The following is a 26,958-nucleotide window of genomic DNA, read 5'->3' as shown; positions in this document are numbered from 1 at the left end:
TATCCACTGTGTGGGCTCATTTCTCAACCTTTGTTTACCTCATTCTTCCTTAGTCTCTGTGAGGGTCTTAACACCCACCCTGGGGTGGGGGGGGGATTGAGGCCTGTTGATCTTACTGATGTTTCAGGTTACATGGGAATTGATAGGAGAACTGCCGTCAAATTCCAGACTTGAAGCCGTGCTGAAAAACACCTGTAAGTCCAAACTGTGAGAGGCAGTCTGTCCCCACATTAGTCAGAAAGTAGTCAGTGAGCACTGTCACCTCAGCCCCGAGAGCCTCAGGTGTCCTTGGCCTGGGACAGTCATTTCCATGCATCCTTTATATGTGGCTCAAATGAAAAGTGGCTGCCCTGTCTGCTGCTCTTTCTCCTGAGATGGGTGCATGCTACAGTAGAGACCCCTCTTGTGACCTTCTGGGGACACAATGTCACTTGAGTCCTGGGCCTTGTCGTGTATAGAGCAGCCCCATGGCTCCCGTTCTTGTGGGCCCACCTTCTTGTCTCTGATGGGCTTTCCAGGATAGTAAGCTGTCTGTTTTCTGATGACTCACCCCTTCTCCCCCAAGACCAGGAAGTCCCCAGTCTGCCCCCCCCACCCCCCCCTGACCTGCCCTTACCCCAGGTTTGGTCATGTGGCATGTTTCCGCTTAGGGTAGAGTTGGGCCCTTCCAGGCCTGCCTGTATCTCCAGCCTGGCTGAGGCCCTCCTGCTCGGGACCTCTTTAGGCCTTGGGATCCAGGTCTCCTGTGGCCGAGTCCTAGGGAGAGAGTGCTCTCCCTCCTCAGTCCTCGAATCCCTGTTGCTTCCACCAGAATCATGACTGCTGGTTCCTCCTGGGGAGACCCAGACCCCAGAGAAGACTGTGAGGTTACCTCCTACTTTATCAGTGACCACAGTGAGCCTCTGCTTTTTAGATAGATTGCCAGGGTTCCTGAATATTCCTCTCCTTCTCACCAGCCTAAGAGCTCCAGCTTGCCAAGTTGCACACAGCTTTCTTAACTTTTTTACTCAAAAAATAACCCTTTCACAACTCCCTTTGTGGCTAATTTTTTCCCCATCAGCATCCTGCTTTTGCTGTAGTTTCCGTTAACAAAGGTAAATTTTACCTCCAGAACCGGTGAAGGCAGGAGCCGAATATACCCTGTCTCCTTGGCATGACTCACGGGTTCCATTTTCAGTACAGCAAGCTCAGCCTTGCCAGGGCAAACTGTCAGCCATGCTTCTGCCATGGCACGTGCTTGTTAAGTTTCTTTCCCCTCCCCGGAACCTTTAACGTGTCCCATCCACTTGCTTCTTTGGCTCTTGCAGGCAACTCTGTGCGTGGCTTTGGGCAAAGAGCTGTTTCTTTAGCACAGATTGGAATTGGGATTATCTCTCCCACCCTCACTAGGTGATTTAAAAAAATAAAAAGCCATTTTGGAGGAGGAAAAGAGCAACCAGCTTTCCAAAAACTTCAAAACTTTAACAAAGGGCTGGGAATATGGCCTGGTGGCAAGAGTGCTTGCCTTGCATACATGAAGTCCTGGGCTCCCCAGCACCACATATATAGAAAACGGCCAGAAGTGGCGCTGTGGTTCAAGTGGCAGAGTGCTAGCCTTGAGCAAAAAGAACACAGTGCTCAGGCCCTGAGTCCAAGCGCCAGGACTGGCAAAAAAACAACCAAACCAAACAAACAAAATAAACCCCAAAACTTTAACAAAGACCAATTTCTGTGTACCTGCCCATTTTTCTCTAGGAGGCCTGAGTGGAATGGTCTGAAAAAATGAGCCATTGAGCTCAGTTCTCTCCCAAATGTAGTACATTTTTGTTAGAACAGCCCAATTCCTACTATGCAATATGCAGAATTAATCTCTCTGAAAAAAACTGGATTTAAATGCAGAAATATTACTTTTTTGTCTTCTGGGCAATCTTTCCTGGTTTTAAGTGAATAGGAAGGCTTTCCCTCTGCTGTGGCACTGCAGGAGAGAGGGGCTATCTGTTTCTTCAGAAAAAAGAAAAAAGAAAGAAAAGGCATCACAGCAGCCCTCCTGGTGTTCCAGGCTGAAGCTGCTCAGATGGCCTGGATTTATAGCAAAGTGATGGCCAATTTCCATGAAAAGTGATAAAATCAAGTGGATTAAATTGGCTTTCAGCAGTTAGAATGCCATTTTACACCCGAAACTTTGTGCTAGAGGCCCTTATGTATGGAGGAAAGAAATGTAAATTTCCTACAATTTTTTTGACACATCAGAATGGTAACCTTTTTCTTTTCAGTAGTGTTTTACAGCTTCTTGATAATTTCTAGGTCAGAGAACACTTTCCTTTTCCCTTTCCCCTTCCCCTTCCCTCTTTCCCTTCCCCTTTTCCTTCCCTTTCTTTTCCCCTTTTCTTCCCCTTTCTTTTCCCCTTCCCTCTCCTCTTCCCTTCTTCCTTCCTCCCTTTCTTCCTCCCTCCTTCTCCTTCCCTTCTTTCCCTCCTTCTTCCTCCCCTTTCTCACCCTTCCTCTCCCCTTCCCTCCTGGTCCAGTGACTTGCTCCATATCAGGGTCCTTTGTTGTGGGGGCCATACTGTGCAGTGTAGGGTGTTTCTGGCATGCCTGGCTCCACCCACTGGATGCTAGTCAACCTTCTCCCATGCTCTGACAAACAAAAATGTAGGTATAGCCAAATGTCTCCCGGGGGACAGATCCATACCTTCCCTCCCCAAAGCCATTGAGAACCACTCTTGGGGGATGTGCCACTTCTAAGTGTCAGGATCCAGGCTGGAAAAGAGAACTTTGTGCTTTGTCTTTGGATTTGATTTTTCCAGAGGGAAGTAGTGGTTCACCCCCCCAAGCATAAGCTCTTTCTCTGCTCTCCTCCTTCAGATGCCTGCCTTCCTCATCCCTCTGCTTTTCAGCCACATCTGCCCCTGCAGGCAGACCCCTTCAGATGGGGCTGAAATCTGGGACCTGTGGAGGGTAGAGGGTAGCTGCCAGGGGCTGGGGTGGGGTAGGTGGGGAGATGTTGGCCAAAGGGTACAGATGTGTGGTTCTGAGAAGCTCAGCTTGGTGACTGTGGTTACCACCACTGTATAACTAACTGGCCTAGGGTGTGCCAGGAGAGTAGATCTACGTGAATTTAGCTTTCCCCTCATGCAAAGCTGTGACTAGGGGCTGACGGATATGTTAATTAACTTGATTGTGATAATCGTTGCTTGACACCTACATACACCACATAATCATATCACACACCTGATTGTACAGATTTTGTCTTGCCATATCGGCAGAGCTAGAGGGGTGGGGTGAGCCATGGGATGTGTCTGCCCTGCTTCTAGTCCTGGATCTACGGTAGACTACTGAGTGATCCTCTTCGGGCAAGCATCCTGTTTGCTAGACTCACCCTGTGGAAAGCAAGAGCAATAGCAGAATATCCTGGCAGTAGCCAGTCCAGGGGCATGCCCAGCAATGGCTGGGGTGGCCAGGGCAACTAGAGAACCTTTTGCCTTTGAATTACACAGTTACTAGCAGAAGCAGGTATAGCTGGAATCCTTTTCCGGTCTGAAGAATGATTCTTTTACATTTCTCCAGGACACTGCCAGTCTGTGACAGGCTGTAGGCTGGCAGCAATAAGGTAGCCAGGTCATGTGGGTTTTGCTCGCACGTAGGGTGTTATTCCTTCCCTCTCCTTTGTTCTCCTCTTTTCCCTGCTCTACCCTTCCCTCTCCACTTCCTGTCCTCTCCTTCCCCCCTTCTCCTTGGCAGTACTGAGAATGGATCCCCAGTGTTGAGCATGCTGGGCAAGCACTATACCATTGAACTATATCCCCAGCTCTTGGTTATTTTGAGATAGGAGCTCAATATATAATTTGGACTGGCCTGAACTTTGATCCTCCTGCCTGTACCACCTGGATGATTGGTGTGTTTTCTGTGTGACTGTTTGTGGGGTGTGGTTAATTGCTACTATTGTGTATGATGTGTATGAGGAAGGATTCTGGAGACCCTAGGGGTCAGGAATCTGGGTGCTTGAGGGTGCTGGGGGTCATGTTTTCTTTTGTCCTTGGCTTCTTGAAATCGTATGACTTGTATCTTTGGTCCATCCTTTTCATTGCTGTCATCTATGTTCTTGCCCCCTGTAGTTCTTTTTTTTTTTGCCAGTCCTGGGGCTTGAACTCAGGGCCTGAGCACTGTTTCAGGCTTCTTTTTGCTCAAGGCTAGCACTCTACTGCTTGAGCCACAGTGCCACTTCTGGCTTTTTCTATATATGTGGTACTGAGGAATCAAACCCAGGGCTTCATGTATGTCAGGCAAACACTCTACCACTAGGCCATATTCCCAGCCTCCTGCCTCCCCCCACCATGTAGTTTCTACATAAAAAAATTTACTCTTGTAATTCACTTGTTTATAAATGGCCATATTCTATTTGGGAAAAGAAAAAAATTTAAACTCATTTACCTGGAATGACATCAGAATATAGTTCTGTGAGAATATTCTGGAAATCTGAGCTTTATCCAGAATGTTTTATTCACAAAGCTTTATAGATCATCTATTTCATCTGTATGAGTTACTAATTTTCCAAGAATGAGAATATAATTAAAATACACTTAATGCTAAAACGCAAGTGAACATAATTTGATCTTCGATAATTTAGAAGGCAGTTAGGGAACTTGCCGTGCCTCAGGGCCGTAATTATGAACATCAGTTATCTAGTATGACACTATAAAAAGTCTGGCTACGTCAGCTTTCTGATTATGTGAAATCTGGGAAAGGGAATGTACGGCACGCGTGTGTGTGTGCATGTATATTGCATGCATGCACGTGCGTGTAGTATGTATGCAGTGCATCTGTATGTTTTTTGAGCCCCACATAAGTAGCTCGTATATGAGTTCATGGCAGATGAGTGTCAAAAGTGAGAGGCAGGAGTTGGAGCTGTGGCTCAGTTGGTAGAGTACTTGCTAATAAGTGAAAGCATCAGATACCAAGTTTGAGTGCCAGTCTCAGACCACGTAAAGAAAAAAAGGAGGCAGATGGATTGTTAGTAAAAATAATTCAGCTCTCCAAACCTTTACCTACCATGTACAGAGGGCTGGGGGAGGGAGAAGCTCTTCCTTTTGGTTGAATGTGAAACAGAGAAATATAAATATATATATATATTCCTAATTTAATTTATTGTTGTCTTAAATGTGATATACTGTGGAGTGGGAATGTGGCTTAGTGGTAGAGTGCTTGCCTAGCACACATGAGGACTTGGGTTTGATTCCTCGGTACCACATAAATAAAAAATTTTAAAAGGTAAATAGATATATATTTTTAAAGAATGTGGAATGCTTTAGTAGCACAGGATGCTCTTGTCCTGGGCCTAAAGAGGGCTGGGAGTCAGTCACTATGGCAGGAAGTGGCCTGTCCACTGCTGGTGTCGCTTTGTTGCAGTAATGTAGAATAGCCACACAGGCGCAGTTTCTAGATGGTGCAAATGCAAGGCGAAGCCCTCGTTTCTCAGCTGGGGAGCCTTGACAACATATAAGGCTTTGCTTGTCTAGTGAGTGAAATAAAGCAGCCAGAACACAGTTCTGGTACTCGTGGATGAGGTTGCTAAGCCATGTGTTGTGTCAAAATAGTTAAAGACAGGTAGAGAGGAGAGGACAAGCCACAGGTCATGGCTGGCTGGGGTCATGGGGCAGGGGAAGCAATTTACAGTGCTCTTCCCTAGAGAAGGGTGGGAGGAAGATCTCTCTGTGCCACTAGCTGGGACACAAGGTAGAGTAGGGAGGGTGACCTGCGTAGTGTGTTTGCTGTGCCGTTGTGTGTGGTGTGTCCAAGGTTTGCTGTGATTTCTGTGCACACACAGATGGGAGGAGGGCATTTCCTCTGTGCTTGGTCCTAGTGCTGTTGTCCCTGAGCTGAGTCCCATGTCCTGCTTTCCAGGAGAATGTCCAGCCCCAAGGATGTGACCAAGCTGCAGCTTCCTCTGTCCTGTGTCTTGCTGACAGTACAACCCATAAAACAAGCACAGCACCCTGCCCTGAGCATGTGCAGACTTGGTTCTAAGCAACCACCCAGCTTAGAACTTTTCTTTCCAAAGGAAGCCCTACTTCCTTAGGTTTACTACAGATCGTAACTAGGTTATGGCATCCCGGGAGCCTCATCTCATTACCCACCATGTCTCTTTGGAAGAACCAACTTTCCCTATAGGCCACGTGCCCCCAGCTCCCAGTGAGTTACCCTGAACAGATGATTTCAAATGTCTCCTCTGGGGGCTGGGGATATGGCCTAGTGGCAAGAGTGCTTGCCTCGTATACCTGAGGCCCTGGGTTCAATTCCCCAGCACCACATATACAGAAAATGGCCAGAAGTGGCGCTGTGGCTCGAGTGGCAGAGTGCTAGCCTTGAGAAAAAAAAAAAAAAAGAAGCCAGGGACAGTGCTCAGGCCCTGAGTCCAAGCCCCAGGAATGGCAATCAATCAATCAATCAATCAATCAATAAATAAAAATCAAATGTCTCCTCTGCTGTACGGTGCTGCTTAGGTGCCTCCCTTCCTCCCCTAAACAGTTTTATTGATGTATAGCCGACACACAGTAAACTTTACATGCTTAAAGTGATCCTGCTAGGCATAAGTTAACACTTCGGCTGAGTGAAGGAAAGCCCATCCCAGCCCCCATCTTCCTCCTGGCATAGCACATAGCTCGCTGTCATTTATTTAAGGCTTGTTTGTCACTGAGTTCTTTGTGCTGCGCCAGGGCTGATGTAGCATGAATCCCAGACTTAACAATACCAGTAACAAGATGGCCAAGGCTTTGCTGTTGGTTTGAGCCACAGTGGGAATAAGTGCTGTTTGTGACAAGGCTCTGTTTTCTTGTGTGAGAACTTGTGGTTGTGTAAATGGAAATGTGGAGGAAATGTCCGTTGGAAGCAGGTTGTGTCAGGAAATGAGGCTTGTGACCAGGAGCAGAGGTGAGGTGTGAGAGCAGGGGCTGGTCCTTCACATCCTCACCTCAACAGGCCCCTGTGCTGACAGAGCTTCCAGCTGTCCGAATCCAAACCACACAGATTCCACCTGACTTTAGTCAGAATCGACTGTCATTAAGAAAACAAACACATGCTGGTGAGGATGCAGGGAAAAGGAACCTCAGACACTGTTGGTGGGAATGTAAACTAGTGCAACCACTGTGGAAATCAGTATGGAGTATGGAGTACTCCTTAAGAAACTGCAACTAGAACTGCCTGAGGTCCCTACTGTAGCACTATGGGCATCAATCTGAAGGAAGGTAAGGCAGCAGACACTCTTTATTTCCTGCAATAAAATGATAGAATCAGCTTGGCTGCCCATCAGCTGGTGAAGGGGTAAAGAATATGGTTCATAGACACAGTGGAGTGTTGGTCAGCAAAAGAAAAAGGAAATTACCTCATCTGTAGGAAAATGAGTGGAACTAGAGAGATTGTGATGTTAAGTAAGTCAGACTGAGGAGGCCAAGTTTATGTTCTTTTTCATACATGCAACCTAGACCATGGGAAAAAAACAACACACACATCAAGAATTGAGCAGCATTGTTAGAATGCAGTGACAGAAGGTGTGTATTTGAAAGAAATGGTAACAGATTTTCATTTGACAAGGAAACTGCATAAAAAGAAGGATTAGAAAGCTAATGCAAGGTGATGTGGCAGGGTTTGCCTTGCAAAAATTAGTTAAATGCATTCTGGCAGCTCTTCTTTGAAGGTTAAGTTTGATACTGACTGTTAGAGAACACCTAATTAATAATAACAGGAAAAACCTGCATTTAAGTAATATTAAAATTGTGACAAGCACTGTACAAAACCAAGAATTCAACGTGAACATTTAAACTTGATCTTCCAACCTGTGGCCCATTGTTCCCAGGTGGTGAAGCAGATAAAACACATTAATTAAATATTTGGGAAGCACTTTGCCAGTTCTTCTTATTTATTATCTTGTGTGAGGTTGACATCTTGGCAATTTCTGAGAACAAAAGAATATGCAGCAAATTAGATTTTCTCTTCACTTTATCACTGGGATTATATCCAAATGTAATTTTCATGATTTCTCTCTTCTGTCTGGGTCTGAAGGGCAGTCTGGGCGATGTGTGCATGTGTGTGTATGTGTGTGTGTGCATGTGTGCTTGTGCATGTCCTGGGCCAGATTGGGCCAGATGACTCTGGTATGGGGACAGGGGGGTTGAGTGAGACTGGCAATCTCCTAAGGACCACCCAGTAAATGTGTTTTACTTTGTAGGCTTGTGGCTCCATGGTGTCTGTTTGACTGGTGGTTGTGGCTCAGAGTCACAGACCAGTACTTAAAAGAATGGGAAAACAGGCAGCAGGATTGATCTGGTCCATGAGATGTAATTTGCCATTCCCTGTATGGGATGTACTTTTTTTTTTTTTTTTAATAATGTACTTCCTTTTTTTTTTTTTGGCCAGTCCTGGGCCTTGGACTCAGGGCCTGAGCCACCATCCCTGGCTTCTTCCCGCTCAAGGCTAGCACTCTGCCACCTGAGCCACAGCGCCCCTTCTGGCCGTTCTCCATATATGTGGTGCTGGGGAATCAAACCGAGAGCTTTATGTGTAGGAGGCAAGCACTCTTGCCACTAGGCCATATTCCCAGCCCGGGATGTACATTTTTGGGAGGCTGGTTCTGAAGGTAGATCCCTCCCACATCTGCATCCCTGGACTGGGCTGTGTAGTTTGTGGTGATGTGATGGCAGGGTGGTGATGTGGCATGTGGTGCATGTGTGGGGACGGGCCACCTAACCCTGTTTGGTTGGAGCACAGTGTGTATGTGACTGTGGGCCAAGGTCAAAGGCATCTTGGAAACACTGCATTAGTGGTGAGGGGAACTTGGTCTGGTGGAAGTCTGGACTAGTTTGAGGAAGACTAGCAGGTGACTAGGGAGCTAAAGAAAAAGTCCCATGTCCTGGGACCCTTGATATCCTGTCTGCCAGCAGGTTCACTGGCTGCTCCTTCTATTGTCAGGACTTTAATACCTTGAATTTATAATTACAATGAAAATAATTGGAGTGCCATGCTTTCTGTAGTTTCAGGGTTTGCATTTAAACTGGTGACATATGTGCTTCTTTGTGTGTTCTAAATGCATGGCAAGTGGTGAATCATTTGCTCTCCTATTTTAGAGATGGAAATCAGGGGTACACCCCAAGGCTGGTGCTAGCAGAGGGCAGAAGGACTGCATATTGCTGGAGGAGCAAGCATGAGCCCAGATTCAAATCCAGCCTGCCCACCTGTGAATTCCACGGTGTATGTGTGTGTATGTGTGTGTGTGTGTGTGTGTGTGTCTGTCTGTCTGTGTGTGTCTGTGTCTGTGTCTGTGTCTGTGTGTGTACACGTTTCCTTGCATTAATCAAAGTAATATGGGTCAGAATTTTGCTGTGGTTTATGGGTCCCTAGGTCCACATATGCCCCTTTAATCCTTAAAACAAGTGGGAACCATTTTGCAGAAGCCAAAACTGAGGCTCAGAGAGGTTGAAAGATGCAAAGTGACTGACCCAGCAAGTTGCTGGCACATTGGGTGTCATCCAGCTCCAAGTGTACTACTGAGCGACACTGCTCATGTTCACTGAACGCCATGTATGCCCAGCCCGTGTGCGCATGTGTCTCTGTGTGCCGGGTTCTCACTTGCACAAACACACACCTCCCCGTGTTCCTCCCCAGCAGGAGTGAGGCATCACTACCTCCTCGGCTCTCCTTGCTGTTTGGTGTGAGAAAGGGGCTCTCAAGGGAGAAAAACAGTTTTGGTGCTTATAAAACTTAATGTTTTTCATTTACTGTCTTTCTTTTGAAACTTGGACGTAATTTATCAAGCCGTGGTTGAAATATTCAGGAGGTCTGTGTGTATTCCTTCCAAAGAAATATGATTAAAGATGTAGACCAGCCTCCCCTGATTTCTAGAAGACATTAGAATATGACAAAGCCACATAATTTCAGAATTTACATCTTTCTATGAAAATCTGTGCTTTTCCCAGTGCCCTGCAAAATAAATGGAGGCACAACACTTTGAGGGTGAAATATTTCTCAGAGAAGCCTCTGAGTTGGGGAGCTAGTGTTAGATTCACAGTGTTATATAACCCGCAGGGTCTGGCAACCGATTCTCCAGAATAATAATCAACTGCCCCGTGGTGAACCCATGCGCTTTGCAGACTGAAGGGTTCTGCAAGTCAGTCCCTACCTGATTTAAAGTCCTTCTTGGCAGGGTAGAGCAGGTGGGGACTGGCTGGGAGGTGGCCTGGTTGGACCTTTTCCCTTGCCTCATGCTGACTGCCCTTGTCCTACCCTCCAACCTCACTGTGCTCTCCAGGCTGGGTGGGCACCTCTCCTCCAGGCCCCCCAGGGACCTCAGGCTTTCTGCTGTGCTGTTGATGATTTAGATTCCCACAGGTCAGGTTGCTTCTGGAACCCAGCATCCACCACCGTGCCTAGCACATGGTTGCTCACTAAGGTCATTGAAGGAGTGAAGATGTGCAAACAGAGGCCAGAATAACGGATGGATTAATGACTGCAGAGTGGGCAGTGCAGCACAGTGAACCCCACAGGAACGGGGTTCATGGAGGGGGGAGGCTGTGATCCATCCCCTCATGACTAGCGGAGACTGGACCCAGCCCCTAGCAGCCCATGTTTCATTCCTGTCAGTGTGCAGATCAAGATTGTGGATCCCATGAGAGTTGGGAACTTGGATTGCTTCACTGCGGCCCTAATCACCTGCTTGACACAGGTGGTAGAGGGCTCAGGTATCTGAGTGAAAGTATCTGAAACTTTTCAGATGTTGGAGTTTCTGAAGGAGGAACTATCCACAGATGGGCCCAAGGGTGGCATGTGGCTGAGCGGATTCAAGGACACTGTGTGGCACTGGATGGGGCAGAGGGGGTGGGGTCCTCATGGAGTAGCTGCTTTAGCCATGGTCTTTCCATCTCCTCTTCTTTCTCTTCCTCCTTAGCTCATGGCCCTGCAGGCTGGAAAGGGCTTTCACTGCTAGAGAGGAGAGGAGGCGCCTGCTGAGCTGCCGTGGGCCTGGGGTCCTGGGAAATCAATAGCCATCCTTTGTGAGCAAGCCTGCAATGGCAGGGCTTTGTTAAGCAGAGGCCAGCAAAGCCTTTTCAAGTAATTCTTGACCCATTTATAGAGGCCCAGCCTAACACAGTGCTTTGTGCTTGTAATGGGTTATAATTACAGCCACTGTGTGATGCCAGGTAAGCTTCATTGTGTGCTCTGTGCTTGCTTCTCCTCCACTGACCCTCCTACAATTGGCCCAGTCTCTGGGGCTGTAGGTGGAAATCCCAGGTCCGACTCGAGGAGCCAGGTGGGCTCGGCACTCCATGCCAGAGCTGTGAACTTACAGAGGAGGCAGCCCTGTGCTGAGCATGCACTGTCTTACATGGGAAGGATTGTGGCTATCTATGTGACCCTGGGAAAATGTTCTAGCCCCTGTGGGCCTCAAACCCTGTAAAATAGGAGCAGTATTAGTGCCTAGGGTAATATCAAAGGCCTTGAACCCAAGCCCCAGGGCTGAGACCATTCAGAAGTCACATCATACACAGGAAGTGCTAAAAAAAAAAAAATAGCAACTGTTGTTGTTACCACCAAGGGTGACTTGTGGAGAAGGTGGAAGGGTGGCTGGGAGGAAAGGGGACACTCTGAAGAGTGAACAGGACTTGAGATGCACGTGGAGGGGGCAGGGCATGGGCGCATGGTCACCCGGGCAGAGCCACCTTGCCCTGAGATGTTCCCTTCCCTCCTCTATCACCTGTCTTCCCCCACCTGCTACTGCACGAGTCTAGGGACAAGAACAAGAAGAACCTGAGTTATGGAGAGATTTGTGGGTAGATAGATAGTCTGGCATCCTGGTGTGTGCCCAGTACTCAGTCCTACTCAGCTCCAGCACCTACCAACCCAGTGCTGCTCCATCTCCTCCCCACCCCCATTATCCTGGTACAAGCTGCAGGCATCCTTCGTCGCCCCGTGTTTGCAGCATCATTAAAAGTCCTGAAGCAAAGAAGGGATAGGAGTGTGGGAGTTTGAGTTTTGGGCATATCTGGGGGAGGGGGAGGGTAGGTCCTCAGACGTATAGCTGATCGGGCCCAGGCCTGTTTTGCACCAAAGCCTGACCTTAACCCTTCTCCTAGATGCCTCCCTGCCAGTTTCAGGTGCTTTGCCCCTGAAGGTGCCCATAGGACGGGACTCTTGGTCTGCAGGTCCACCGTCCAGAGCTCGGCATAGCTGTGGAGCAGAGGCCTGGGGTCTGCTGGACATTTGTGAGACACCAGAGAGAGAGATGGGCTGGGGAGGGCTTGCCTTTGGGCAGTGGGGCACTGGGGGTGTGACCCAGGTGCCAGCATGAGAGGTGACTTCAGGAAGACCACTGTGCCTGTGTGGAGGAAGCCTGCCTCGGAGGGCTGCACACATGCTGATCCCGGTCCTGCACTTCTTGCTAGTTGCTGAGAATAAGGTGGTCAGAGGAGATAGAAAATTCCAGAGCCTGTGACCCTGTGGCCCACGGGAACTGTTAGTGATCTCACTTTCCTCTTCTGAGACCTCCGAGTCCAGGATGTGTTTGTCATTGTGCTGGAGTTTGGAAATCGTTACCAAGCTCGTGTGCTTATGTAAGATGGAAGCTGTTTATACCAGTGGCAGTGCAGAGGCAGATGATTGTAAAAATGCTGAGTTTCAGAGGCTAGCTTGGTTAACAGTGAACACTGCAGCTTAATGGTTAATTATTTAATCAATTTGTGTCTCCTCTGTTCCACGAGATTTTCCCCCATTCCCCAGAGAAATGCAAGCTTTGTTTGACGTGGTCAAGTTCCCGTTCTGCCTGCAAAAGAGAACCAGGGTTTTGACAGCTCATGATAAACACTACTTGAGGCTGCGATGCTCCGATGTTTTATGTATTTATGGAAAACTGTTGTAGCACTCTGGCTTTCGTTGCAAAACAAAACAGAAACAAAACCCCCAAACTCTGGCTCACTCTGGAAAGGATGGTGGCGTGTATTGAAGGTTAGCATTTTCCAGGGTGCATTAGCAGGCATTTAGAGGAGGTCCTGCAGCTGTTCTTTCCAGCTTGCTGGGAGGTGGATGGATCCCCTGCCCCGAGGAAGCTGGCACAGGGTTTATCGATTTCCATGTGGAGGACTCGGGTTATTAGCAATACTGTGTGTGTGCTGGTTAAAGGCCAAGAGAAGATCAACTTAAGCTTTTGAACCAAAGGGATAAGAAACAATAAGGCAGTGGGAATATTAATTTTTGTTCTGCACAAAGCAAAAAAGCTGGAGAAAAGGCCAGGAAGCTGCCTATCCCTTTGTTAGCTGTGTGGTCTTTGCTGTGGCTCAGGTGGCATCTGCCTTAGCATTTCCCACCAGCTGGAGGAGGTGGGCACTGCAGGGAGAGAGCCGTGCCCTCCTATTGAGGGGAACTCGCCAAGCAGACGACAGTCAGGTACTGAGCTAGCTTCACATTGATTGATTCAGGTGCAGGGTTTGAACTCTTTGAAACGCCTGCTTCTTCAACGAATTCCATTCTTTCTCTCACTGATAAATGTCTTCATTAAAAAGCATGAATAAGGAGACGCAAAAGCAACAGAAAGAACATATTCCCCTTCTATGCCTTTTGCCCTTTATAAAACAAAGTCTACCCCCAAAGGAGGGCTCATTCTTGATCCCCCTGATGTGAGACCCAGGCTAGTCACTTCCTTTCCTTCCACCCACAAAGCTTCTATCTATATTCCATCCTCATCTTGACACTGTTACATCTCCTGGGAAGTGCTTGTTACAAATGGCCTAACATAATTACATATCACATAGGGTGTAGTGAATGTGGGGTGAGTCCGGGTTATAGGAGTGTGGTCTCTGGGGGAAGGCAGGGCTGGGATGAGGGTCTTCTTGACCTTGCTCCCTGCAAATTTTTCCTAAGGTGCTTTCAGGGGTCTTTGTGTGGGGTTCTGGGACAAGCATAGCTGGACAGTGCCTCATGTTCTGTAAATGTTTACGTAAATCACAGTTGAGTAGTGTGCACACTGATTAGAGGCTACCTTATGGCCACTTGCATTTTTATTTACTCTGGATCAGCCAGGAGGTTGGATCATTTAGTTTTGGAAAGCATCCGTGGCTCACTGCAGGCCAGAATGGCTGCATGTGGGCCCTCCATTGGCCTTCACTGGCTGTGACCTTGAAGGAGCGCATGTACTCCAAAGCTCCTGTGGCTTTTTCCATAAGCAGTAATGGCATCTGCCTCTCCGAGTTAGCAGAGGCCATGGGAAGGATTTATCCCGATAGAGTGAGCAGGGACTCACTAGTGCCAGGACCTCAGGCAGCACCAGGGCTTCAGGTTGCGGTGGCCCAGTAGTTTGTTGCCATCATCAATGTCATTCTAGATAAGGCTATGGCTCTGTGTTGTGGCTTTTCAAAATCAAAGGCCTGATGAAAAGAGTGGTTGTGGCCTCTCTTGTTGCATCACTGCAGGGACATTCTTGGCAACCACTGCTCAGATTGGCACAAGAGCCTTGGTTCAACGTGTGGGTTGGTTAATAACCAGAGCTCACGGCCCAGACGTGATCTGAAGCTGTTGTGTTCTGACTGTGAATTGTGGGCTGGCAGCTCCAAAATGCCAGGTCAATTTAGTCATGCTCACAGATCAGCGTGCCACCATCTCCAATCCATGCCTTGCTGAAATCTGGCAGAAAGGAGAGGGCAGGAGAGCAGGGGTTATGCACCACAGGGAACACCCTGCCTCTGAGCCTGACAGTTTGGTGCTTGTCTGTTCCAGGTGGCAGAGATGCATGGAGAGCTGATCGAGTTCAACGAGCGCCTGCACAGGGCCCTGGTGGCCAAGGAAGCCCTGGTGTCACAGATGAGACAAGAGCTCATCGACCTCCGGGGACCGGTGAGTGTCCCTGCCCACAGGTCTTGGCCCTGCCATCTACCAGCCCCCTCTGTCCACATGTCCATGGTGTATCAAGGAGGAAGTGAAAGACTGCATATCCATGTTCTCGCCATCCAGCCCCAGCCCACGCTGAGCTCTCTTGCATTTGTTCGCTGTGGCCGGAGGGTAAAGGAATGTAGTGGTGCAGGTTCCCCTGCAGTCACCTGGTCCCACACTGACCTAGCCCTGCCCTCCGTGTTCTTCCTCATCTCGAAGAGCACAGCCTCACTCAGTGTTCCACCGTGGCTCCTCACCGTGTGCTCCTCTATAGACACACATACCCACTGGCCACTTGGTTTGTTTGGATTTTATATTGTTGACATTAGGGGTCATTTGATTTTTTGTGGGAGGGGTCTCTCCCGGATGCTGTGAGATCCCTGGTTGCCCTCCCTTGGAGGCCAGTCACTTCGCCTCCCACGGGTGACAACCACAGACAGCAGCCGACTTCAGCCCTTATCCCCTGAAGGCAGAGCTCTCTTGATTGTGAACCTCTGGCCCAGCTCATTCCTTTCCTGACTCTGCCCTTCTCTGTTAGATGAAATGCCACACAGTCCTGTGTTCATACGTGTTTGGTTCTTTCTAGTATCTGCCATCACAAACACGCCATCCACATTCTCACACCCGGCCTCTTGTACTTCTTCATTTTTAAGTGTAGTTTATTATGTGAATTGCCAAGTGCCCCAGGTATGCAGGCATAGTGCACTTTCCAATGCCACTGTCAAGTGGGCCAGTGCTCCTGCCCCTCCCCTAATCCCTGGACACTGTGTATTATTTAATCAATAGTCTTCTTGCCATTGATGTGTGACAATAAGGAAATGTAAATATTCTACCATTATTATCCCTATCACCACTTCCTGTATGTCAACAAATATCACTGTTCAAATGACCAGGCATCTCAGTATTGCACTCAGGATCTATGTGTAGCTCACATATTGTGATTGGTTGATGTCTTTGTTCTTTCACATAGTAATAGATACATAGTAGAAAATGTGTCATCTTAATCATTTTTTTAAAAATTATTTGTTTATTAATTGAACACAATTTTTTGACAAGGTGTTGTGCAAAAAGAGTACAGTTACATAGTAGGGCAGTGTGTACATTCATCTTAATCATTTTGAGAGTGGAGTCTAGTAGCATAGTATACAGGTCACCATCCACCTCTAGAACCTTTCCTTCTCCAGCTGAAGCTGCCCCCTACCAACTGTAGTCCCTTTTCCTCCCTCTCCATCCCAGAGCACCCACCATTCACTTTTGCGACTGTGGAGTCTTTCTCTTCCTAGGTTCTCCTGTGTCCCTCTTATTTTTTTATCTTGTGTGTTCATGGAAGACACTAGGCCATTTGCAGCTTTGAAGTGCTGTTTGGCATGCTCCTCTGTTTCCTGGAGTTCCTTAAATTCACATTTGCATCTGGAGATGCAGACTCAGGTTTAATTTTGATGATGACACAATTGTTGTTGGGGTGTATTTTCTATCACAAATCACACAAGGTCTGCTATCTGTCTTTTTGCATTGTCACTTCCCAGGTCCATGACACAAATGTTTGCTTCAGGTCGGTGTCTCTTCTGTGGCTCTGTAGCTGGGCAGTGGGGCTGAGGAGTCCTGGTGATGCTCTCCCATGTCCCTGCCCTACCCCAGATGTGCCAGCCCACTCAGCCACAGGCTTGGCTTTGGTAGACCGGGGTGGAGCAGAGTTCCCTTCCCTAGCTTAGGATGCTTGGCCCCAGGGGGTGTCCTCTTGGGCCTTTTATGTTGACTGTGGCTGCTCTTGCTCATTGTGGCCAATGCAGCCAGCCAGCTAGTACCAATCTCGAACTGCCAATATTAATAGCTGCTGTTCCATGAGTGACTACTGTCTGCCACAGCTGACTGAGTGCCTTTAAGTACAAGCACTTTCTACCCACCTTAACAGTGGTTACACTGTGGTCCTCGTGGTGTGGAAGAGGAAACTGAGGCTCAGAAACTAAGCAACTCATTCAACATCTCACAGTGAGAAGTGACAGGATCTGGATCTGACTTCAGAGGTTGGATTTTTTTGAAAAGTGCCAAATCTGGAGGACTCTTGACAAACCTTATTTCACTCATGCTGAAAAGTCAAGCAGTTAAAAAAGGTATTCAGTGAGCAGTTGGAGAAAAAGAAATCTCCTCCTCCCCGAGGCCCCTTCACTTTCCTATTCAGAGGCAGGAAGTGCTGCCAGTCTTGGGGTGATCTTTCCAGAGGAATGATGCCTGAGAGAGCTGCCTGTACCACCTGCTTTCTGTTCTTTTTCTCCCAAAAGGCCACTATGAGCCTCAGCCCCAACCCCAACCCCATATCTACTCATCACTTCCTCAGGAAACCTTCCTGAACCCCACAAGGTCACACCTCCCAGACAGTCCATTTCTTTACATCTCTATCTCTTCCTGTCCCTTCATCTCTTCATCACTGGCAGCTGTCTCCTTCCACCAGGCAGGTTCCCTGCGTCTTTTGGCTTCCTTTGAATACTGGTGATTCATGTGGCAGATGCAGCACAAACGTGGGTCGGCTCCTGGAATGGATGTCAGTGGTGGCATGGAGTTCCTCCTGGGCTCATGACATGCGAACACACTGTCTCCCTGTGCTGTGCCCCTTCTGCTACAGCTCCGATGTCCTCCAGGGATGTGGCAGCCTCTGCTAGCCAGGTCCACTTGTCCTGCGTTCTTTCCTGTGGGTTATGATGGCCACAAGGCAGGGATAGGGAACACAATAAGGACCTGAAGGTGGCTAGAGTTTTGGGATAGTGGCCCCTAGGGGACCCTCTTGACCTTGTCACTACTGCCTCTGGTCCCAGTCATCTCAGGGCCTGACAGCCAGGCCAGAAGGAAGGAGGCTGTTTTCAACTCAGTTTGAATTCTGGAACCTTCTCTTCTTCTTCATAGCCAACAGTATCTATTGGACCATTGTCCTCTTCTGCCTTCATTTCCAGTCGGCTTGGTTCTCAGACAAAAGAAGCTGAAGTGAACTTCCTCGCAGACTGTCAGAATATTGCAGTGACTGTAGGGGCAGGGATGTGTACTCTCTCCAGAAACCTCAACTCCCTTTCTGCCTAGTGGGAATAAATATGGCATCAGCATGTGGTAGGTGCCATCATTCTCTTGGGGCTGGGCCCATGGTAAGGCCCGTGCTGCTTTTAGCTCTCTTTGCTAACCTCTATGCCTTTAATGTACTAGGGGCTCAATCAATGATTGTTTTGTGGCGACTTCATTTAAGTAGAGGATGACTGCATAGACCAAATGATAATTAAGAAAAAGACAGGACAGTGAAGCCAAAGGGGGTTACTCTTAGGGGAGGAACACAAAGGTGCAGTAGCATATAGAATTATATTTATCGAAATGAACTAAAGAAAAAAAAAGGGAAGACAGGAGCAGACACACAGATTTCTCTCAATAGTATTTGTCATAGTATTACATACTTTAAGTTACTTATTTTAAGGAGAAAGAATTTGGGATTAAGGGTTGAATTTTTTCCCTTTTCTTCTTTTGTAATATAGGTATTTTTAGGACTCTCTTCTCATTATGTTTCTCCCTCTGGGATAAGATATGAATGAATGCAGAGGTGTTTTTTTTTTTTCTTAAATCTTTGTGCAGGATTTGATTATTCTCTGGGAGAAGAGCTCCTGGTTTGAATAATAAAGAGAGGCAGGGACACAGCACTTACAGGGCAGCAGGTGGAGGTGAGTTACTGTCACAATGCATTGAAACCATGACATTGAAAGCCAACAGCAAGGCAAGTGGTGAGGCTCAGGTTTGTTCCCCTGGGTACAGATGTGTCCACACTACATGTGATACAAGTTGGGCTCCTCTTTTTGTCTCTTCAGTGGTGTCTGTTTCTCTGTCCCAAGCCCTATTTTTGGTCACTTCAACTTAAGCAGGAAGGCCGGACTGGTTTGGCATGACTTGAGATCTGTGGTGTTGCTGGGGTGACCCCCTGCCTTGTCACCTCCCCTATCTGTGTGGTTAGGACATCACCCTTTGGCAGCTCTTTGCTAAGGGCTGGTATGCACTTGACTCCTTGATCCTCTAGACAGTCCTGCATGATGCACCTATTATATTCATTTCTCTTGGAGCAAGTTGGGGTACAGAGATATCTTGTACCTCACCTGAGGCACGAGAGCACTGAATGCAAACTCAGACCCCTAGACCTTGTCACCACACCCTCCCTGCTGCAATTCAAGCACAATCCAGTGTTTGTCAAGCCCTCAGCGCAGTACTGGGGTGTCTACCTTAGGATCTAAGTAGTTTTTCTTCAGTGTTCAGTGTGGGATTCTAGTGAAGTGGAGGTACAGCAGGACCAGCTTCCATCCAGCCCTCGTGGACTCTTCCCTGCCCCTTGCCACACACTGGGCTAGTCCTCTTCTGTGTGTCACTCTGCCTCATCACTCTGCATTTCCATGGGGACTGCAAGCTTCCCTGCCATGGGGACTGTGTCTTCCCGTCCCTTTCCTTACAGTCTGGAGTATGTCACTTACCTGTGGTCTCCATGGCAACACTCCATTCACCGGGGTGTTTGGTTGTCTAGGAATGTGCCCTCCTGCCCTGCTAGATGGCAGAAATGTGCTAATTCCCATGGTGACCAGCCTGTGCCTTCCATGGGACACCTTCCTTCAGCTGATGGGCTCAAGCTGGGGATGCGAGAGATGGGGAAAATCCACTCTGAAGTTTTATAATAAGGTACACTTCAAATAAAATGCTCCTTGGACTTTCTCAGTATTTTGCAGTCTTCAGAGGGACTGATCCCATTTCAGAGCTGGCACTATAGTTAAGTAGAGGAGCTTAATAAGAAATGTATTTTTCAGCTGCATGGCACTTACTGAGTATCTGACGATCAAGTGCCAAATTCTCTACAGTCCCACTGCACTCTGAATCCTGCATTCCAAATTCTAAGAGACTGTTTTCATCCTTTACTTGGACACTCACATTTTAACCGTCTACAGTCTTGAAGCCGATTATTCTGAAAAGTGCCATTTAAAAGAGGCTACTAAAAATGTATCTTACAGGGCTGGGGATATAGCCTAGTGGCAAGAGTGCCTGCCTCGGATACACGAGGCCCTAGGTTCGATTCCCCAGCACCACATATACAGAAAATGGCCAGAAGCGGCGCTGTGGCTCAAGTGGCAGAATGCTAGCCTTGAGCGGGAAGAAGCCAGGGACAGTGCTCAGGCCCTGAGTCCAAGGCCCACGACTGGCCGAAAAAAAAAAAAATGTATCTTACATAGAGCCTTAACTCAGAAACATTAGTTCTTGACACAAAATCATCTGGAAAGATGCTTGCATAGTCCACTTTAAACCTCCCTGTGCCCAAGAATTAAAAGCTCCCCCCTCCTAGCCAAGTTTTTTGGAGCATAGACAAGTGCCAAGAGGTCATGTGATCTTGGAGGTGAATGCTAATGCTTCCAGGATGCAGGAATTCCTGGATCCCGTGCCTTTCTTTCCTGATGGGCCTGTATTAAACTTCTGCCCCTGAGTTTTGCTCCTCACCTTGGGTAGTTGGCTTCCACTGGGAGCTAGGACTGGGTTCAGATGGATGGAGCCTGATGTGCAGAGTTAAAAAAAATACATTTCCATTGAGATGACAGTTTTGTGTTTATTAGCAAGTTCAGCGTGTGCAAACTTTGCTTCAAAGCTAGTCCTGCCTTGATGCAAGTAGGAAGCAATGGCAAAATCCAAGATGCTTGAGATTTACGAACTTTGTACCTGTGACTTCCCTGAGAGTGGAGAGAAGAGGTCCAAGTCCACGACATGTGCTGTCCATCCCCAAGGTGTGACCAGGCCACATTGATTCTTGTGAAGATGAGCCAGGATTATGAGGCCACTGTGACACTTGCCGATTACATTGTCTCTCTTTGCTGCTCATCAACTACCTGGCAGCAGCAGTGACAGGCAGCCACAGCCAAGGTGCTTTTGGCACTCATGGGCCCTAGTCTCTTTTTGTTATCACCCAAGTCATGTCCCATATGAGCTCATGGTCTGTCCTTTGGGCTCCATCTGACCCAGGTGCATAGACCCAATTACTCAGAATCCTGAGCTCATGACACTTACTTCTTGTTGGTGCCAGCAAGACCTGTTCTCACTGATGTAGTAAGTGCACTCTGATCTCATCGCTTGTCTCCCGTGGGCACTGCTCCTAAACTCCCCCCTTGCTTTCCCCACCAGCTAGCAACCACAGTGATCCTGAGATCCTGGCTTGCTTTGCTCCTGACTAGGGTGTGAGATTGGCAGACTGTTTCTCAGTGCGGGGTCATTACTGTGGATCAGGGTCCTGTGACTGGTTCTGGTCTGGGCTGCTCTCCCTTCCAGGTGGTCAGACTGCAGCACTGCCCTTGACTGGTCCATTCTTGTCATCTTAAAACCTTAGACTTCACCTCTCGCATTCCTCCCAAGCATTGCCTGTTGGCTTAATGTTTTCTGTTTCTGCCAAACTACACACAATATTCCAAGGACACATAATAGCTACATGATTAGACTTGTACAAACTCTCTAACTAAATATATTATGCCCACCTATTCTGTAATTTAATAAGGAATTTCTTCTTCCCATGTTAATAGAGTTCTCTTCTGATTAGTCATACGTTCCCTACCATAATTTTATTTGACTTGGTACATCTTTGAAAAATGATTAGTTCCTATTGAATTTTTTTTTTCCTGAGAAATAAAAGCCTGTCTTGATTTCCTTTTCTCCCAAACTTTCATTAAGCTAGGTCTGTTGTGCTGGAAAGTGGCACTTTGAGCAGCTTCGCAGACACCTCACAGCCTCCTTTGGGAGGCCCCCTCATCTCCTTGATGTGAACTTATGTAACCCAGCAAAGCTCAGTGCTGATTTTGCTGTGTGTTCCATGGAGTTTTCATTCTCTGGGCAGCCAAGGACATTATGCCTAGATGTCTTACTGTTCGTTTGTTGTTGTTGTTTTCTGGGAGATACACAAGTTATAGGGTCAGATGCATCTTGGTTAAAAGATCTCTGATTTAGTTGTAAAAAGCCAAACTGTTGGTTGCCATTAACATATTCTTTTGGAGATGGCTGCCATCTTGGTATTGCCCACCCTCGAGTGTGAGCCACAGCCGTCTTGCCCATGAGCTCAGTGGAGCTGCTGACCTTGGTTTCTGAGGGAATGATGCTGTCAAACAGGGTTTGAGTGGTCTTCTCCAAAGATACTCAAAAGCTGGGAGCGTGTTCGCACTAAGTGACCATGCTTTGAGAGGCAAATGATGTTGCCCGTCAGGCATTTGAGATCTGACTTGGCCAAATGTTTGATAATGTGGAATGTTGATGAACTGAGATTAACTTTATTCGGTTTTAAGTAAAGTGGCCCTTCTTTTTTATTCTGACAACCAGGAGTGTCATTGCCAGCGTGTGTGTGTGTGTGTGTGCACGCGCGCGTGTGTATGTATGTGCCTGTGCCCCCAGCAGGCATGACCTTCCTGCCCCCACAGAGCACAATTTCCAGCCAGTTGCTCTCCCTAGCTCCTCTGTAAGCTGCAGATAATTTCTTAGTAGCCAGGATTATAGGTATGGAGCCACCTGCACCCAGTGATACCTGACATCTCTATTGAGCAGAACCTAGTCACTTATTACTTATTGATAAAAACATTAAAATTAGGCAATTTCCCCCTAGCAGGGTTATTGCTATGTCTGATACTCTCAGGATTTTTAGCTTACCTATAGGTGCAAAGACTCCCTTTCCACACAGGCTCCCATTGATAAATTCTGAGGATACACCCTTGTGGAGGCTACCATCAAATCTACCCCACCATAGATGCTACTATTTAAAAAAATTACAAATCATAGAGAAATGCATTCTCATTGTAAACTTTTGGCCACCACTTACCTACCCTTCATTCCATTCCCTATCTCTTCAAGGATCTCTAGTGTGTAGCCTTCTAGATCTTTCTGTGAGAACAGCAGGATACTTGTTATGGTGGCATTGCAGATTTTGGTGTCCACATGGCATTAAAAAAATCCTTCCATCTTTCACTAGTTCTTAAAATATGCCCACTGAGAGGGGATGGGCAGAGAGACTGGCAGTTGCTCTTGGGTATGTAGCAGTCCCTGGTCTTCTGTATACCTTGTCTGGTCTCGGTCTCATTTTCTTAGTGTTTTTCTGGAAATGATCAACACACAAGGACATGTATTCTGCCCACACCTATAGACAAAGAATCCTCTGAGTTCTTCCTGAAAACACTAGCTTTTCCACCATATTGTTTTCTGTCTTGCTTTGGCTGTCTTCTGTGGGCGAAGAGGCCCACATGGTTCTTGTTTGTTTTGTTTTTGTTGCCCGTCCTGGGGCTTGGACTCAGGGCCTGAGCACTGTCCCTAGCTTCTTTTTACTCTAGGCTAGCACTCTACCTCTTGAGCTACAGCACCACTTCTGGCTTTCTTCTATATATGTGGTGCTGAGGAATCGAACCCAGGGCTTCAGGTATACGAGGCAAGCACTTTACCACCAGGCCATATTCCCAGCCCCTCACATGGTTCTTTCAGTAGACGAACAGTCCGACTCTGCCTGCCTGTTTTATGTAATTGTTTCTCACTTGTTTTCAGCTTGCACTTCTGAAACTGATGCTGCAGCAAATGGCCCTGTGGATTTGTCTTTGTATGTATGTTGTCCAAGTAGCCCCAATGCTTAGGGAGAAAGTAAGTGTCCATTCTTAGTAAATGGAGTCATTTTCTTACTTTCCTCCCTCCCTTCCCTTCCCTTCCTTCCTTTAGCCTAGATATTCATCCATCTCTCCATTTGAATGTCTGTACATCCATCCATCCTCTGGGAACATTTGCTGAGCAATCAGGTATGTCTGGTATTGTCATGGGTTCTGAAAATATTGCCCCTGAGGCCCTCACAATCTTTGGGGGAAAGAATAGACGTCTGACAATCTTCCCAGGTTTTGGCTGCACACAGGGTAACATAGAACTCTTCAAAGCTTTTATCTGCTAGTTGTTTACTCTCAGCAATGAGTCCTTGACCTTGATTGCTTTTTAAACCACTTGCATCTGAAGCTCTTATTGTATATTTGTAAAGCAAACAAATTAATAGTGACAAGCACGGAGCCCTGGATGAGGTCCAGACCCTGTCTGGTGCCTCCTGGTGGCAAGGACGGTGCAGGCCGACATCTCAGATCAGATCAGCAGGGACTTGAGGACTCCTTTGGCTTAGTCACCCCAGCTGGGTGGGAGAAAGAGCCGTGCCTCTTCACACTTTGTTTCTCATTAAAAAATGAGAACAGCTGTGGACATAGTGACTCACATCTATAATCCTAGCCACTTGAGAGGTAGAGATCTGGGAACCAAGGTTCCAGACCAAAAAAGTTCAGGAAGTTTCAACAAATGGCTTGGCGCAGTGGTGGCAGGCCTGTCATCTTGGGGAAACACGAGTAGAAGAATTGTGGCCAGGCCTGCTTAGGTAGACTTAAAAGTTTTCCTTGAAAAACACAACTCCAAAAGGAGCATGGGGGCATGGTTCACATGGTAGAATACCTGCCTAGCGAGTGTAAGAGCTTGTGTTCAATCCCTAGTACTGCCAGAATAAAATAAAAAGAGCAGAAAGCAGGAGTGTTGGTGAGATGGAGATTGTGGCCGTGCTGGGCAGTGAGCACTTAGTGATTGAGGAAGGCTGTTTGGAAATGGATGGTGAGAGGGACTCTGGTACATGCAGGCCTGGGAGCTGTGCCAGGCTTGGGATGAAGTTTGCTGCCCCCATCCTGTCTCCTTTCTGCTTTTTTTTTTCTTCTTTGAACAGTGAATCTGGGAGCCCTGTAATTAGAAGAGAGAAAATAAGATTGGCTTCTTTGGTTCTTTTTATCTCCAAACTAATCTCGCCTTGCCTGAAGATTTTGAATTTGCAGTTTAAGAATTGATTGACAGTTCAGTGTAGAAAGATAGCTTATATTACGGTTCATTCATTTAATCAGTACTTGCAATGTGGCAAGTGCTAGCCCCGGCTGCTGGGTGCCATGTGAATGGGGAAAGGCGCTGCCTGGGTGACGTGGAAGCTATTCTCCAAGCTTGCAGGGAAAGGACCCATCATAGACATGCATTGTGGGGTGGTTTCAGACTGGGACATGTCTGGGGAGGGTGGTGCCGCAGGGGGTCTGTTTAGGTATGTGGCCAGGGATGGTGCCTCTGAGCCGGAGTCCTTCTGAAAGTGCTCCCCTATCAGAGGTCCTCCACCAGTCACGGTTCTGGATATGAGCTTGGGTTACCCCATTGCTGGGCCTCCCGCGGGTGAACACAGGATTCTGCATTGAGAAGGAACATAGCTGGACCCTGGGCCTGTGTTACTTACTAACCAAATGGTCTTTGGCACCCTTTGTGGGTTCTGTTACTGGGTATTGAAGCACCCTGTAAGCAGCTGCATTTTCAGAAGTTGAGAGTGCTCAGTTCAGTGGTCAGCACACAGATGGGGTGGGGCCTGGCCTGGTGACCAGCCTGGCTCATGTTTTTGAGCTAGTGGAACTTAATGGCTCCCAGGTCCTTCTGTTCACCAGCCAGATGACCCCACAGTCCTGAGGGGAGCTTCTCCATCAGGACTGTGGGGGGTCCTTGCAGAAGCTCTTTGCTCCTCACAACAGCATGGTGGTGCCATCCTTATAAAGTCCACCTATCTTCCTTCACTTGTCTTCCTCGCTCTCACCTCTGCCCTTTGGGGTGCTATGCAGTCAGAGCTGCACCAGAGGGCAGCTCTGAGGGGCAAGCTCTGTTCACTTCCTGCTGGGAGGGAGGCTGACAAAGAGGAAGTGGCATGGTGTCCCGACAGCCTGTGGTTGGGCACTTGGTCCTCACCATCTCCAAACCAGGTGTGGAGGTGAGGAGCAGGGGGGCCACCTTCCACCCCTGTGAGAGGGAGCCTGAATCCTGACTGTGTGCAGTGGACTCAGTGTGCGCATGCACCGGCATAGTGGTGTCTTGGGGGAAGGGCGTGTGGCTCCAGAGCCCCAGCTTCGTCCTCTCCCGCTTCATGTGTCTGTGAGCTTGGTCTCTCTGGGTTTCTGTGTCTTAGGGCTGTGCACAGATTGGAAAGGTGATGTAGAAGGAATACTTGCTTTGCCTCATAATATGGTACATACTTAGATTGGCACATACTTGTTCATCATTACTCAGTGCAGAGAAGTGCAAGGTAAGTAAGTCAAACTCCTATGAGTTTTCTGTGTGCACCAGTGTACTTTCTTCTTCCCCTGTGTTCGCTCTAGCCATGTGACACATGGAGGTTGCATGATACTGTCAGGGACCACACTGGACATTTGCAGTCCTGGACTGCTTTTCATTAAAGAGCATAGAGCTTTTTAAACAGTGTACTCTGGAAGATCTAGCATTTAAAAATATTTTTTAATTGGTAGCCTCATTCCTGTTGTGGGGTACCAGGGTCCAGGGCTGGCCTGCACCCCCTGGCCCTTGTATCTGAACCTTGGGTTTCACTGCTGTGGGCTCGGGAAGCATAACAGACATGACAGGGTCTCAGCTCTCTGCGCCAGCACCTTAGCACACACCCTGCACTTACACTGCTGATCTGTCTGAGAGATTGTGTCAAAACAGCACAGAGCAAGCCAGCTTGCTCTTCAACAGCACCTTTGCAGTTTTCAAAGCAATTCAGAAGATCATGTTTTTATCTTACAGAAAAATAGGAAATGAAAATGTGTCATTTTCTCTACTTTCCCCATCTGTTGTCTGTGATAGCCACTGTTATTACTTACTATGTTTCCTTCCAGGATTAGTGTTAGGCCCACACCCTTGAGAATGTGTACACACACGTACAAATGCACACACACATGCATATCTGTAAAACCCACTGAAAAATTTAACTTGATTGTGTTATATAGACATGTTGCAATTACTTGAGCCATTTGTCTGTAGTTAGAACTCTAGTTTGTCTATAATCTTTTAGTTCTCTAAGTAGTAGGGATAAGAGATAGAGAGGTGATTCCCACCCCGCCCCCCAAGGACTAGGATTTGAACTCAGAGTTTGGGTACTATCTCAGCTTTTTTTTTTTTTTTTTAACCTCAAGGCTGGCGTTCTAGCAGCTCTTCTGCTCTACATCTGGCTTTTTTGGTGGTTAATTGGAGATTAGA

The 26,958-nt window shown here is 47.6% G+C and overlaps 1 protein-coding gene and 1 long non-coding RNA gene across 3 annotated transcripts in view; one reads left to right on the top strand and one right to left on the bottom strand.

Annotated features, from left to right (window-relative positions):
* Nucleotides 1–26,958, top strand: part of Snx29 (sorting nexin 29) — a 226,508-nt gene that overhangs the window by 149,151 nt on the left and 50,399 nt on the right. For both annotated transcript variants that reach the window (XM_048332417.1, XM_048332416.1), the window contains exon 16: nt 14,731–14,847. In XM_048332417.1, coding sequence (XP_048188374.1) covers nt 14,731–14,847 — 117 coding nt within the window. The remainder of the gene's footprint in view (nt 1–14,730; nt 14,848–26,958) is intronic.
* Nucleotides 1,324–26,946, bottom strand: LOC125340668. Its single transcript, XR_007208800.1, has 3 exons — nt 23,367–26,946; nt 9,608–9,613; nt 1,324–1,337 (listed from the first exon to the last, which is right to left on the bottom strand). It is a non-coding gene; the product is annotated as an uncharacterized LOC125340668 (long non-coding RNA).

This window comes from Perognathus longimembris, chromosome 23, assembly GCF_023159225.1.
Source record: "Perognathus longimembris pacificus isolate PPM17 chromosome 23, ASM2315922v1, whole genome shotgun sequence".
Classification (NCBI taxonomy): Eukaryota; Metazoa; Chordata; class Mammalia; order Rodentia; family Heteromyidae; genus Perognathus; species Perognathus longimembris.
Note: the sequence above shows the minus strand (reverse complement) of the source record. Positions and strands in the feature narration are given on the sequence as shown.